Source organism: Dysidea avara, chromosome 11 (assembly GCF_963678975.1).
Source record: "Dysidea avara chromosome 11, odDysAvar1.4, whole genome shotgun sequence".
Classification (NCBI taxonomy): domain Eukaryota; kingdom Metazoa; phylum Porifera; class Demospongiae; order Dictyoceratida; family Dysideidae; genus Dysidea; species Dysidea avara.
Window position 1 is genome coordinate 10440112 of NC_089282.1, and position 16107 is coordinate 10456218.

At 39.7% G+C, this 16107-nt stretch overlaps 1 protein-coding gene across 3 annotated transcripts; it reads right to left on the minus strand.

Annotated features, from left to right (window-relative positions):
• Positions 1-441: 441 nt before the first annotated feature.
• On the minus strand, positions 442-15351 carry LOC136237998 (RNA-binding protein 41-like). 3 transcript variants are annotated; one of them, XM_066028307.1, is made up of 11 exons: positions 15195-15280; positions 15092-15140; positions 14963-15029; positions 2137-2313; positions 1935-2087; positions 1825-1870; positions 1606-1677; positions 1398-1542; positions 1316-1349; positions 895-1268; positions 442-713 (listed from the first exon to the last, which is right to left on the minus strand). In XM_066028307.1, exons 3-11 carry the CDS (start codon positions 14968-14970, stop codon positions 616-618), a joined length of 1107 nt encoding a protein of 368 aa, XP_065884379.1. In that variant the 5' UTR covers positions 14971-15029; positions 15092-15140; positions 15195-15280; the 3' UTR covers positions 442-615. The 3 variants fall into 3 exon arrangements, with proteins under 3 accessions (XP_065884379.1, XP_065884377.1, XP_065884378.1); XM_066028305.1 differs by lacking the exon at positions 15092-15140 and having other exon boundaries at positions 15195-15351; XM_066028306.1 differs by having other exon boundaries at positions 15092-15234.
• Positions 15352-16107: the final 756 nt, after the last annotated feature.

Here is a 16107-nt window from a genome sequence, read left to right on the forward strand (position 1 = left end):
CCATACGATTTGAGCAGTTATCATGACTCGCCACTGTACCGGGCCAAAGCAAACCTCCATGATCCATAATATACAGTACTACTGTGCTGTACAAACATAATTACATCATTGCAGCCATTTCTTGTCCACCATCTTTGGTCTCACAACTACTAAAATCTTTAAAAGTTGCTCCTTTCTCCAAAGCTTGGCTACTTTAGCAAGGACAACTTGGCTGTTTTAGCAAGGATACTAATATAATATTATACAAAAGCATTAATCCACAGATTTTAGGTACAGTAGTTAAATGCATGAATGATACTATACAGATTTTTCAGCTAACCAGTGATAAGTGCAAAGCTTGCTAAGCTTCAAGGTAAAAGTAATCTGATCAGCATATGTAAAAGCCTGGATGATGATAATATAGTAGCAGTCTATGCATCTATAGAAAAGGTATACTCACACTACCAGAAAACTTTTGCATTAAAGCAAAACGATATAATTTAATGCTTGCAAAATAAAGTACTAGGTGCATTGTTTATAAATAACTACTCTCATTGTTACAGAGGTTTTTAACATTAATAAAAAAGGTTTTCTAGCCATTGTGTATGTATTGCATGTAACATTGCATATGGGAGATCAGGTCTTTCCTTTGTGTCCATAGCTGATGATAACTGGTCTCTCTCTCATCACATAGCCATGTATCAGTTGCAAGGCTTCGGTTGCCAGTTGTACTGCTGCAAAGAGAGCACAATTACATCATATACCACTAAGGTGTGCACTGAAACCTCTTAAAATGGATATAGCTATTAGCGGTTTTAGTTTAAAAAACAGCAGTTGTTTGCCAACTTTCTTGGTGACTAAAGTTTCTATTGAGTCCATCAAAAAAGGTTCCAGTATAGAGAATATTTTTCTTACTGGGAAACTTCACAAAAGCTTGACCTTTCATTCTGCCAGTTAGTAGTCTAAACGTTAGTTTTCCATCACTTTGAGTCTGATAATGGCCAAATACTGCCATCAGATCCTCTTCAGTCACTTTGTGGTGAAGGTTTTTCAGATACAACGTACTACTGGGGTCTCCTGGTGTGTAGTTAGCAAACCGTGGTATTGCCCGTATCTCTTCAGCACTTAGTTTATTTCTCCTAATCAGTTGTAATGGGAGTGGTTCTACATTACATGTGACTTGTGTTTGTCCCTTAGACGTGGTAGCAGCCATCTTGGTACTGAGACTATGTTCTTCTGGTAGTATATCCTCTTCACTACTGTCACTCATGTTAATTTCTTCCATTATCCTATACCATTAGCAGTGAGGTGAGCTATTGTTTACAAGTGTACATACGATTTAGGGTAGGCTAAATCTTCCCTTGAACCGCCTAAAAAGACCATGTCACAAAGTGTGCCCATTAGAGAACTTTCATTACCTGGTACCACTAGATAGCTAAGATCATCAGATCTCTGTGCATGCCGTAACAAGCTCCTCTCAATTTCCAGTTCATGTCTATTCATCTTCTTCACACCAGAGTATTGGACTGGCTGTTGTCTTGACTCCTTTCTTTGTCTGATTTTCTGTGGTACACATAAAATAAATGTGCATGTTCTATATATTAGGTTAACTGTTTGTCTACACACTTCATTGATGTGATCCATACGCTGCTTGTGAGCTATGGGATCTGCTCCATATTTTCCTTTCTTCGATGCAGGCTGCAGGAAGATATGCAGATTGTAGAATCAGTACAAGAAGTAACTATAAATATATACACACCAAGTTACAGTTAAACCATTAAAACAGTTAGTCAGAGCATGGAAAAAATGACAGTTAATTATACTATACATTCTAAGTAAACATACCACGCCATAGTCTTCTATAGATTCTCCATCTTCTGTTAATTTCAAACTAAAAGTTAAAAGAAAATCTATGATGATCAGTGTATTAAAACATTACTACCAAACACACTGACACAATTTCATCCTCTGTTAGACCCAACTCTCTTAGCTCCTCCAAATGGCTGTGCTTACTAGTTATCATATTGTATTGCTCCAGAGAGTAAGCTCCAGTAACTTGTCCCCCCATTGCACAGTGTGTGGATGCTTCAGTGAATATCTTCTTGTCACTAACAACATGAGTAATAATGTTGCAGTGTGAAACACTGCTCTACCTACATTGTACTGATATCCACAGAAGGCTGGAGCTGTTTGCTTAGCAATATTCTTAGCTGTCTTTGAGCCTCTGTTTCTATAGTTTCTCCAGCACTGTCAGAAGATTGTTCCTTAAATGAGACCTTTGGATTGGGTACCATCCGTAGCACATCCCTACTAGTATACCTGTGGGGAGTCCCCCTATATGATGACATCACAATACAGATTCAGTGAAAATGTCCATGGTATGGCATCAGTTGATATGGAACACACTATATATACACTCAGGGATTTTTCTAGGGGGGGGCATTTTGTCCCCCCCCCCCCCCCCCCCCTGAACTCTGCCTCAACCAGCCCAATGATGAAACAATGATAAATTGATTTGAAATCATAAAATTTAGTCGATGGCTAGCTAGCTACAATAAAACTAATTTAGCCTAATTTAAGTTCTGCCCCCCTCAATTTCTGAAAAACTCGGATTTATTTTCTAGAAAAATCCCTGTACACTGCAATAAGCTATAATCATACTATAGTGGAATCTCTCTTATCCAGACCTCTATTATCTGGGTACCTCTGTTTTCCAGATAGCCTACATTAGTCATGTGGGTTGTAGCCTGTTGACAATAACGAAGTTTGGGGTAAGTAGAATTGGGAACAGAAAGCAGGAACAGGATGGTGCACAATGCTTCTTTGTAGCATTGTTAGATCTTTCGACTAAAACACAATCAATCAAAACCCTCTAATAGAGTAATCATCCACAATAAAATACTCTGATAGAGCAGTCAAGAATGTTTTATTAAATATCCCACCAGAGACTTGCATTGAAAGTCTGTGAAGCTGACTAGCTAAGTCATCAACACTGAAAGTTAGCTACTTTTTTGAAACCACAAACATTTTAAAAGATTTAACTGTATAGGTTTTGGAAATTGCACCTTCTATTTGATTTGATCAATTTTATTTTTTAACTCCACACTACACTATCGGCTAGTGCCATTCTTCCTTGCAGGAGTGACAACATAAAGTAACACTAAAAATATACAGTACAAAAATTAGCTAAATACATAATATACAAGCAAGAACAACTGAACACATAATACAAAACCAAAAACTCTATCACAAAACAGACAACAGAGAAGAAGTTATATGATGGGGGTATGCAGCAGTATGCTTGTCAAGCTGAAATGGCTCGAAGAGGAGTTCCCATGACTGTTTTATAGTAGTTAGTCTCCTTACTGGAGCCACCTCAGTTTGGCACATACTGCAACTACCACATACCCCATCATGTAAGTTATATCCTGAGGTTGCAGTTACAACTTCCCACCATACAGGACTATCAGTTAATTAGACTACTTTGTAAACCTCTTCATGTTTAATTGTTTCTTTTAAAATATTTATGATTTCAAAGAAGTAGCTAACTTTCAGTTTTGGCATAGTTATATATAGACTCTATTTCACGTCACACTCAGATTACTTAACTCATCCACGGCTGTTTCTGTTGTATGCTCGGCAAAAGCAGCTGGTTTTCTTGCAATAATACTAACGCCATGGCAATTATGCATGCTCATGTGACAAAATAAGTGTCCTCGTTACATCACTGCATGTGAAAAATGCATACTGATTGGATAAACCTAGTTTTGAGCATATGCTATATTGTGCCTGAAGGCATGGAGTATACTAGAAAACAAGGTGGAGTATATGAGATTTATTACCCACCCAAAACAGCCTACTGTAAATAGAGTCTAAATAATGATGTTGGGGTCTATATACCCAACCTATGCTCACAGGCTTTCAATGCAGGTCCCTGGTGGGATAGTTAACAAACATTCTTGATTGGTGTATAATGCAGGTGGCTGATCTATTAGAGTGCTTTGATTGCTTTAGTAGAAGAATTCAACAAGGCTGCAAAGAAACATTGTGCTGCAAAATTTAACCTGTTTATTGACATAATTAATTATCTTTATCAGCAATTTCCTTGGTTTTTTGCATTCCTACTTTCTGTTCCTGTCCCGTTCCCTTTTCCTTAGATTCTACTATTAATAACTACCACTTGGTTGCTAGGTGATTTGTACAGCCCAGGGGAGTGACCATAAATGCTCTGTACTGTAGTAACTTCCCCCTCTGGTATATCAGATAAGTAGAATTCTAGGAAAACAGAAATGGGACAGGAACAAAAGCAGAAATGGGAATGATAAAAGTCATAATCACCATAGACAGGTTGGATTTTACAGCACAATTCTTCCTTGCAGCATTGTTGGATTATTTTGCTAAAACGATCAAAACACTTTTAATAGAGCAGTCAGCTGCAATGAAAATACTCTAATAGAGCCGTCAAAATGTTTTACCATGAAAGCCTAAATAAATCTGATGGACTATCATAGCTTAGAACTAGCCATTAATACTATACTGAAAGTTAGCTACTCCCTTGAAACCATAAGGATGTTAAACATTCAACAAACATGGTTTAATGGTATTCTAATTAACTGAAAGTGCTAGTTGACTCTTTTAAAAAGCTCACGGTTCCTAAGGAATGGCTGTATTGATGACTTAGTCAGTCTATAGCTATAGTCCATCAATTTATAGGCTTTCAATGCAAAACTCCTTAACAAAACATTCTTGACTGCTCTATTGGAGCATTTCTATAAGTTATTGTTTAAGTCTGAGTCCTAATAACTAGGTTAGGTAATTCTAAGGCTGCAGCATAAGTTGTTGTCAGATCTTCAGTGCTGGTCACTGTAAAGCATTAATAATAAATACTTTAGGTTTAAGGAAGAAAATCCATCCCTCCTGGAGGAAGACTGAGTGTGGCCCCGACTAGACATTGGGTGACCTGCAGTTTGAATCCTGGGGTTGGAGGGATTTTTTTCCTTACTTTGGCCCCTTTTCTGTAACACTTATTTGCTATAAGTTACTGTTTAAGTCTGAGTCCTTGTAACTAGGTTAGGGACCATCCATAATTTTCGGTCTTTATGCAAGCGTACAAAGAGTATTCTTTTTTCTAACCCCCTCCGTCCTTCACAAAGCATACTGTATAAATGTTGATACTATGTACAGTATATACACAATGATTATTCATCATTTTATAAGCGTACGTGTGATTTAACCCCCCCCCCCCCCCAAGCGTACTCTTTGTACTCTTGCGTAAAGGCTGAAAATAATGGATGACCTCTTAGGTAATTCTAAGGCTGCAGCACAAGTTGTTGTCAGATCTTCAGTGCTGGTCACTGTAAAGCATTAATAATAAATATTTTAGGTTTAAGGAAGAAAATCCATCCCTCCTGGAGGAAGACTGAGTGTGGCCCCAACTAGACATTGGGTGACCTGCAGTTCGAATCCTGGGGCTGGAGGGATTTTTTTCCTTACTTTGGCCCCTTTTCTGTAACACCTTATTTGCTATAAGTTATTGTTTAAGTCTGAGTCCTTGTAACTAGGTTAGGTAATTCTAAGGCTGCAGCACAAATTGTTGTCAGACCTTCAGTGCTGGTCACTGTAAAGCATTAATAATAAAAAATAAATAAATTTCAATGCAGGTGACTGCTCTATTAGAGTGTTTTAAGCATTAGCAGACAGATCCTGCAAAAGAAGTATTGTGCTTAAAATCTCACCCTGTATATTGACATGGTGACCTTTTCAAGCATTTTACATTATTCATCCCTGTTTCCCAGAATTCTGTATTTACTGCATAGCCTAATGGACTGGTTTTTACACATAATATAGGGATTATTACGTCTCACTAACTAAATGCCTTCAGGGAACCTTCAGCCCACTACTAAATGCCAAAAAAAGTAGTGGAATGAGTAAAAACTGTCTTTTAAGGATTTCACTACTACTACTCACCCTTGTATATAGTAGTGCTGCAGGGCCATGATAGCAATAGCTAACCAATGACAATCAACTTGCCAATGATACCCTTGAACAATGAACTTTTACCACAGATATGCAAGCTACACAGTCCGTCCTGCCTTTCTAATACACAAAACTGTCGCACAATTAAAGAGTTCTTTCTGCCTGACATAGCTACTTGCATTTGTTAGATAGCCTACTATATTTGAGACTGGATTTATTAGAATGGCATTGCAGACTTGTCACCTCATTTGCCACTTTCTATTGCTAGTTAACCATTGCTGTCATGGCCCTGCAGCATTACTATACATAAGGATAAGGAGTGTACATAAGTACTGCAGAACAGTAATGAAATCCTTTGGAACTGTTTGGATCCGGGATTTAGTGGGCTGAAGGTTCCCTGAAGGCATTTAGCTAGTGTGACTTGAAACCCATGTATAAAAAACAAAAATTATGTCCAGCAATTAGTAACACCCCTCTTTTGCTGATTTTGAGGTTTTAGGGGCTAACAGTGAAAATTTTGTCCCTGAAATATTTAGACCTCCACATAATACATTTAAGATTGTTTGCAAATCTACAAAAAAATTATTTTCATTGTGCTCAACTTCAAAAACATTTCCCTCAAGATATTTAGGCTTTTTCATCTCAATTAGAACTAATCCATGAATCCATTCTCCACACATTAAATTGCTGATGAAGGATAGGTAGCAAGCCAAAATCATCTGCCAAAATAGTCTACAAATTTTCAGAGATGGTTTATATAATTCAACTTTTGAAAGATAAGTTTATTGTATCTTTCTCTGTAAAATTCAGTAATTCCAAAACTGGTAATTCTGCAAATCTTTGGTTTCCATAAAATTCTGGAAACTTCGATTATAGTCAACTGTTGTCTTTCAATTCTCAGATCATGTTTCATATTTCAGAAACAATTGAGTCCAGGTCATTACATACCCCTCAGTTCTATGTGCACAGATGTGCAAATCCACACAGGTGAACATTAGGCTATCAATTGTAGATTCCTTGTTTCCTGTCACCCGCCCGCATCGTAATTTTAGAGCCGCATGCAAATTTATTATTGCATTTGATAGTCACGTCACCTAAATATTAATACTGGCAGGCGGTTCAGCTGTGTGATTGTGTCATTGGGAGTGTCATGGTGTATTATTGGATAGGTGGACTCTGATATGAGTTTCTGATGTTATTTAGTGCATGCAATCTGGCCTAATACTAGCAGTGAATCTCTTCCAGTAGCCATTGGTAAACTTGAGATGTGCATATTAATCAACATGAGTCCCATTCTCAATCTGTTATTAATGTGTGAAACATTCGGAAAATTCATACTGTACAGAGTCAGGCTGCATGTGTCACCACAAGCATGGCAAACTCAGAAGCTCTATACGTAAATGCCTTTCTGGCTGCTCAGGAAACACTGCTGCAACACTACAAATCTAACCTTCTAGAGATTTGCATCTTGTAAAACCTTTCAAATCACAGCTAACCTTGACCTGAATCAGAGAGAAATAAGCAATTTGGAGTTAATGGGCTCCCTTTAGTATCCTTGATATTAAATAATAGATTTTAACAATATAATGAATAATAGCCACCGGCGTGGTATCATTTGTCTGACTAGGACAGGAAACAAGGAATTTACAATTGTTGGCCTTATTGACAAGTTCATCATGGACTGATCGTCATCAGTAGTAGTACTAACATTATTTCGTTGTATTTCTTTGTTGTATTACATTTCAGGCCTTAGGTTATACGCATGCGTATGTGGTAGTGTGGATACCGTATGCTATTGTTTTAGTTCATAATGAGTAGTGTCAGAGTTGGGGGTAACTAGTTACTTTTGTAACTAAGTTATGTAACTGATTACTTTTAAAGTAACTAGTAATATAACTAGTTACTTGCTTTGTAACTAGGAGTAATTGTCTGAAAAATAACTAAGTTACAATAGTAACTAGTTACAATAGTTATATTGTAACTATAACTAATTATGCTTTAAAGGCAAGAGCACTTCAATTTTTGTGCCATATATGCTACAGCCACATTAAGTAGACAGATTCTGTGTACTGTTCTGAATGATTCAGCTTGAGTAACAGACGTAGCATTAATTAAAACTGACCTGAAAGAGCAACAGAATTGTTATTTTAAGTGCACATATGTATTGCATCCCTTAATGATACAATTCTGAGCAAAATTCATGTTACAAAAGCTAAAAACAAGTCATGATTTATAGTACGCAAGTAACTAGTAACTAGAGTACTTAGTTACCTGTTGAAAAATAACTGTAACTGTAACTAAGTTACATGGGATAAAGTAACTTGTAACTAGTAACTAGTTACTTTTCTGAAGTAACTACCCCAACTCTGAGTGTGTAGTGTGCTGTGTTGTATCCGTGCGATCGCTATCCCTCCTACCTTCCGCAGACTTGAACCTGCTATATTGTGTGCCAGACACGACATTGGTGCTGTGACCAGGATTAGTTCACTCGCGCTCATACTTACTGAACCCCAGTTGCAAACGCTGTTGTACCGTGGCACTGATTTAACGGTACCCTAACAGGCAAGCTCATCATTTGAGTAACACGTATTTGCTGTCTTTACTTGCAGTGAACCAAGATGACGGAGGGATTTGCAGTGAGCCAATTGCAGTGAACCAAGCTGAAAGCTTCAGGAAAAGTATTTCGTTCCCATCTAACGTGCATTTACGGGAAAATCGAAGAACTAGACCTTACTAAGAAGAACGAAGAAACCACTACCCTTGCTTTATCTTACATGGAACAATTACAACGGAAGGAAGAATCAATCGGAAGTTTGGACTCGAAGATCGCAACTGAAATTGAATCCTCTGAAGAGTTGGAGCAAGACGTTTTCGAAGCTGAGGAAATTATGGACACTTTCATTGAGAAAACCACACGTCTAAAATGCTATTTGGAAGTGAATAAAACCAGCAGTGAGTCCAATACTAGGAGTGTTGTTCAGCCAAGTTATGCAAGTTGTCTCCTTAAACTCAATCTTCCCAAGTTCTCCGGAGATCCAATCAAGTGGCAATCCTTCTGGGACTCTTTTGAAGCGGCTGTTCATACAAACACAAGGTGTGGAAAAATTTAACTACCTGAGAGCACAACTGGAGGGTGATGCTGCCCGAACTGTGAGTGAGTTTACTCTGACCAATGCAAGTTATGAGCAGTCCATTTCATTACTCAAGTCCAGAAAAGAACGAATTGTCAGTGCACATTACCAAGGCTGTTGGAGTTGGAAGCCCCCAATGATACTGCCCACTGTCTTTGGAGATTTCATGATGAAATTGAGTCACATACGGGGGTTGGAATCCTTGGGAAAATCCAAGGATTCATTTGGAGACTTCCTTGTCCCTGTTGTTTATAACAAACTACCCCCAGTTATCAAACGAAATCTCACTAGAAATCACACCTCTGAAGAATGGACCATAGATGAACTTCGGGGTGCTATCAACAAGGAAATATTAGTCTGGATCAGACAGCTCAGGTGACCATAAACATTCAACTGTTACAAGTTCATTTCACGCCGGTATCAGAAAGGGACAATCAGTAGGGCTGTGCGATAATAGTAAAACCTATATCTCGATAAGTGACAACCATTTTATCTCAATAACGATATTATCTTGATAATAATTTAATATTATAAACGCAGTTTTACATATTTGTTGACATAAGGTCCTGGTCAAGTCAGAAATTTTGTCATTTAATTTGTTAGGTTTTTCATCTGACTGTGGTTGATACATACTAGATTACGGAGATTTACTATTATCTCGATAACGAAAATCATTATCTAGTTTACAATAGGTGATTTAGGTATCTAGATTATCTTTTTATCTAAATTATAGCCTTAGTAGACAAGAAAGTGGTGAGTGCTAAACCAGTATGTGTGTACTGTAAGGGCTATCACGTGCCAGTTAGTTGTGGTGTGGTGACTGATGTAAGGGCACGAATGGATGTCGTAAAAAAGGAAAGACTATGCTTTAATTGTTTAGGCCAACACAAGGCTTCACATTGTAATTCAAGAAACCGGTGTAAAAAATGCTATAGAAAACACCACACCAGCCTTTGCGAAGTAGATAGTGGAACTTCCAGTTCAGGTCATGTTAATTCAAACCCACAAGAAAATCAACCATCATCCTCGCAAAGCTCACTGCAGCCAACAGCAGCAAATTTTGTCCCTACTCTACCTGTTTCTGGTCTAACCACTGCAACAAATAGTGTTGACAATTTTAATTGCAGCCCCATGTGTCTTTTGAAAACAGCTGTAGCATCAGTATGAGTTGGGTGTACCAGAATTCAGGCTAATATTTTTTATTTGATGAAGGGGCTCAACGGTCCTTTATCACCCAGGCTTTATCAAACCAACTAGGATCAATTCCACATACCAGGGAAAACATCCTTATCTCATCATTTGGTGGGGACACCAGTAAACAACACGCTGGGGTTATTCATGTTGTGCTTGAGACCGATTTAGGTGATGTAAATATTTCAGCCCTAGTAGTTCCCACTATTGCTACCCCACTTCAGACTATTGCCAATCCAGATGTTCGTACCCTTCCGTACTTAAGTGGGCTGAAACTGGCTCATCCAGTAAACACATCTGGCAGATTTGACATTTATTTTAATAGGAGTGGACCACTATTGGGAAATTGATGGGAATCATATTGTCAGGGGCAACGGACCCACTGCTATGCAGTCCAAGTTGGGCTACCTTCTATCGGGGCCATTACTGCAACAGCCTCAGTCAACCATTGCTGGAGTACTATACGCTTACATCTCACAAGAGTTCCCTGAATGTCCATACGCAACATCTACCAGATCAGGTTTGTCTACCAGTCCTTTAGCCTCCCAACAGAACTCGGTCCAAGCTTCTGAATCGTTCATGGAACTTTGTAACACAATCACATATCATGAAACAGCAATGGCTCTTACATAGTTGGTTTCCCCTGGAAACAAGACCACCCCACATTGCCAAATAATTTGATGGTCTGTAAATGCCAAACACGAACACTAGCAAGAAGGTTGGGACATCAACCAGAATTACTCACACTCTACAAAACAATCATAGTTGAGCAGGAGCAACGTGGCTTCATTGAAAAGGTTGACCCATCAGATGTGGAGAACAAAAGAACAAAAGAACACACTACATACCACACCATCCAGTTCACAAAAACTCGCTCACTACCCCAGTGAGGATCGTATATAATTGCAGTTGCCATCAGTCAAAACATGATGTTAGCTTGAATGATTGCCTAATGGTTGGTGATCCACCCTTAAATGATCTTTGCGGCATACTCGTACGTTTTCGTCTACACCATTACGCATTATCCACAGATATTGAGAAGGCCTTCCTTCATGTGAACCTAAATGAACAAGACCGTGACTTTACCAGAGATTTTTATGGTTATCAAACCCCAAGGACCCGGAGAGTACATTCACCACTTATAGATTTAAGGTGGTACTGTTCGGTTCTACTAGCTCTCCATTCATGCTAAGTGCCACTTTAGACTACCACCTCAACTTGTAAAGATCTACAGTTTCAGATGACATGAAACATAATTATATCATTTCAGGGTGTGAAACAGAAGAAGAGATTATCCACTATTACATAACTGCAAGAGCCATTATGAAGAAAGCCAATTTCAATTTGCAATCATGGGCAACAAACAGTCATAAACTACAGGAGAAGGCCCTTGCTGACCACATACTTGATTCTGAGACAACAGTCAACATCCTAGGCCTCAAGTGGAACACCCACACTGACACAGTCACCCTTGTGAAGAAACAGATCATACCTGATGATGCTCCCATAACCAAATGCAGCATATTACAATCAGCATCCAAGCAATTCGACCCACTTGGATGGCTCTCACCTGTCTCTATACGAGGCTAACTACTTATGCAAGAACTATGGAAAGGGAAGGTACAGTGGGATGCACAACTAGACGATGACTTACAAAGCAGGTGGAAGGAGATAGCAACCGACATGGAAGAAGCCGCTAATATCATACTAACACGTAGGTACACTACCCTGTCTTCCGATTCCCCATTATTTCTCCATGTATTTGCTGATGCAAGCACAAAAGCCTACGGAGCAGTGGCCTATCTCCAAAACACCACCACTGTTGATCTGATAATGGCTAAATCTCGTGACATCACCTTACCTAGACTAGAGTTGAAAGCTGCTGTAATAGCTGCTCATCTTGCAAAGTTTCTCATCACAACCTTAGACAATGTGAAGAAAGCACAAGTCAGACTGTGGAGTGACAGTCAAATAGTTCTCCATTGGATATTTAGTAACAAACAACTGAAGCCCTTTGTTGCCAACCGAGTTCAAGAGATTAACACACTGTTCCCCTGCACACAATGGGGTTACTGCCCCACAGAAGATAATGCAGCAGATCTCTTGACAAGGGGAATCACATCAACTCAGTCACAATTATCACATTTATGGGCCCAAGGCCCATCCTGGTTGACATCAATGTGCAATTGGCCTACATGGTCACCATCATCTGTACTTCACATCACAACATCTGAGGAGCACCCCTGCAGTTACTAACAGTTCAGCTATCACATCAACTGGAATACACGTTATCATTGATATAAACAGGTACAGCAACCGGACGAAGCTTCACAGAGTAACAGCTTATGTGTTACGTTTCATAAACAATGCGAAAAACCCATCTCAGAAAACGACTGGTCCACTAATCGCCATAGAACTTTACAACGCACAAAGGTTGTGGATCAAGACTGCTCAGCAAGAAGTATTTGCTAAAGAATATACAGATCTTAAAATCAAAAACAACAACTCGACTTCCATTAATTCGTCAACTACGCCTCTTTTTAAACAAGGACTCTCTTATCTGCTGTGGGGGGAGGATACACAACGCACCAGTTTCGCATTCAACAAAGTTCCCTTACTTGCTACCAAGGAAACACAAGCTTACTGAACTCATTGTCAGTGATGCCCATGAGAAACACTTCCACACTGGAACAAGTGGCACTGTAACATATATCCGACAGAGGTACTGGATACCTGCAGCCAGGCAATGTGTGAAGAGCATACTAAGGAAATGTGTTGTGTGCAACAAGCTATGTGGAAACCATTACAAGGCACCTAATCCACTGCCACTTCCCAAATACCGCGTACAGAAGATGAAACAATTCACAGTGACTGGCATAGACTTCACTGAAGCATTATACATTCGAACACCAGAAGGAGAGAATAAGGCATATATATACTTATTCACATGTGCCAGTACTAGGGCTGTTCATTTGGAAGTGGTGACAGACCTATCAGAGAAAACCTTCCTGCAAGCTTTTCGTTGATTCTAAAGCAGGAAATCCTTGCCACGAGTAGTAGTGTCTGATAGTGCATCAACCTTTATGTCAGCTGCTGATGATCTCAAGGCACTGTTTGAATCCACTGTTGTACAAGAAAGTCTAGGTAATCAAGGCATAGAATGGAAATTCATACCATGTCGAGCCCCCTGGTATGGAGGCTACTGGGAACGTCTTGTCGGCTTGACAAAGAATGCCATAAAGAAGACACTTGGATGTGCATTCATCACACTAACCAGCTTACAGACTCTGATTGTAGAGATCGAGACGCACCTTAACAACAGACCATTAACATATATTAGCAGAGGCCTCGATGAACTGGAACCTCTGACTTCATCACATCTTCTATATGGTAAAATCATCAACACTGTTCCACATCCCTTGACAGAAGAAGAAATAATTGATGAGAACTTCCAAGAAACTGGTCTTAAGTTGCACCACACCTTAAGCAAGAAAGCTAAGACACAAGTACTTATTATACAGTACTTCTGGAGCTGGTGGAAAAGGGAATATCTAACATCTTTACGAGAAACCCATACCACCAACATTGGAACTGATAAGGAAAGAATAAGGGTAGGATAATTCATGATGACGTTCCCAGATTAAAATGGTGTCTGGCAGTAGTACAAGAGTTGCAGTGTGGAAACGATGGCTTCGTAAGATCAGCTACCATTCGAACAACCAATGGCATTACTAATAGACCCATCAGCAAACTCTACCCATTAGAAGTCAACGCAGGAACAATTGTGTCAGAAGAGAAATCTCAAGAAGTGACTATAGATAATGATGATGATTGTGTTTCAGATACTTTACAAACACCCAGACCACCGTCATCCCCACGTCCTCCGAGATCAGCTGCAGTTAAAGCCAGAGAAAGGGTTTCTGAATGGAGTAAAATGTTGTAGGGCCCGGAGGATGTCATGGACTGATCATCGTCAGTAGTAGTACTAACATTATTTCGTTGTATTTCTTTGTTGTATTACATTTTAGGCCTTAGGTTATACACATGCATATACAGTAGTGTGGATACTGTATGCTATTGTGAGTAGTGTGTAACGTGCTGTGTTGTATCCGTGTGATCGCTATCCCTCCTATCTGCTATATCGTGTGCCAGACACGACAAAGTTGAGGTGACATCATCACACACTATCCTAAAACAAGTATGCTGACTACTACCTGACACCTGGGAAGTACCAGTTATTCACGGTCGCTGTTAATGCACTTGTCAATTTCATGCCCCACCCCCGGGGAGGGTGGGGAAATACAGGGGATTTGACAAATCGTGGTGTCAAATTCCCCACTACTGGGGCAAAATCGGCTGTCAAATCCCCACTATGTCCCCACCCCCATAGTAGGGGATTTGACAATACCTCAAGGATGACTAAGCGCATAATCATTTCATGCATGCGACTAGTAATAAACCTGCCCTGTAGCTAGTAAAATTATAGCAAGTGTGATTTTATTGTTTAGAAATGTAACTACCGAAAATTGGTTAGTGAATTGGACAACTGTCAATTGCCCCAGGGGTGGGGACAAGAAGCAATGTCAAATCCCCACCTGGGGATGCCCGGGGGTGGGGGGGGGTGGGGAATGAAATTGACAAGTGCATAAGTATCAGTACACACACACACACACACACAAACAAACTTTAACATCTTGGTGTTATGATCAGTGTCAGGCACCGGTCCAACTGTGCCATTACTCCCACGACCAGCTGCAGTGACAAAAAAAAGTATTATATATTACCAATAAACCAAAGCGGTCTCGTTCCCAGACCTTTTTCCAAGGGGAGGGGCGCTCATCCTCTCTAATCGATGAGCACCACCTACGAGGTATAACGGTCGGGCGCGAGACTGCGAGGAGAAAGTAGCACACTTACCCTCGCTTATCAACGACATGTGAGGAGAAACTCGAAAAGGGCTTCAGTCACCAACTTAAGCGCACTACACTGAAGCGCGGTTTCTTTATAATTTTGTGTTCGGGCACGTGGGGCATTACAGCACAGCTATACTGTACTTAGTCTGGCGCCGCCCGCCCCTTCGCAAAAAGTAAGGGTCTGGAGAAATACAAATACCTAATCATTTCAAAAGGAATTCAATTAGACAGCGCACGTAATGCTTGTTACGTCAGATGATTGCACTTCAATTCGAACAAAAGCATTGTGTTGCCAAGGCGATTTCTGTATGAACGTCATTGGCATGCACTAATTGGCTAGCGCCGAATCTGGGCGCTAGAAATGATTTAGTATCTGTATTTCACCATAGATAATGTATGCGTTCCTACTGGATTGGAAACGCCAGTTAAATTATTTTCCTATCCTAGTTACGGTGCGCCAAACATTGGGAAATTTGTTGAGTGGCTGTTTGGCTTTCTCTTGCTTGTTTGAAGGCCGGTTCGAAGGCGTGGACATTCCTTTTACATTGTTTATTGTGTTGCGTTGTGTACTGAACAAGAACACAGCGTGTCTGTGGGTACTGGGAGAAATATTGTTTGCGACAGGTGACAATGGCAGGTACGCACCAGCTAATAATTCAACAGCAGTACTATTAGCCAACTTCTCGTCACCGCATTTACACAACCAAAGAAATGTGTGATACATTGAAATAAATTTTATGCTTCAGTACTGCTCAGCTTGAGCTAAACAATAGCACAAAGTAGTGCTTGTTTTCTGAAGTTTTATCGAGGCAGTGGAAATATACAGTGAAGCAGCTAATATCTAGCTAGCCTACTACACTCTACCTGCTACAAGTGGTGTAAACAGCAGCAAAGAAACAATGCTACACTTTCTGTTT

Excerpts from the sequence above, each read along its gene's own strand:
- LOC136237998 (XM_066028305.1), bottom strand. Across the intron at positions 1,678-1,824 it reads CTATAGAAGACTATGGCGTG|CCTGCATCGAAGAAAGGAAA; the intron begins GTATGTTTACTT and ends ATCTTCCTGCAG. Across the intron at positions 1,350-1,397 it reads TAGCTATCTAGTGGTACCAG|GCGGTTCAAGGGAAGATTTA; the intron begins GTAATGAAAGTT and ends TGGTCTTTTTAG.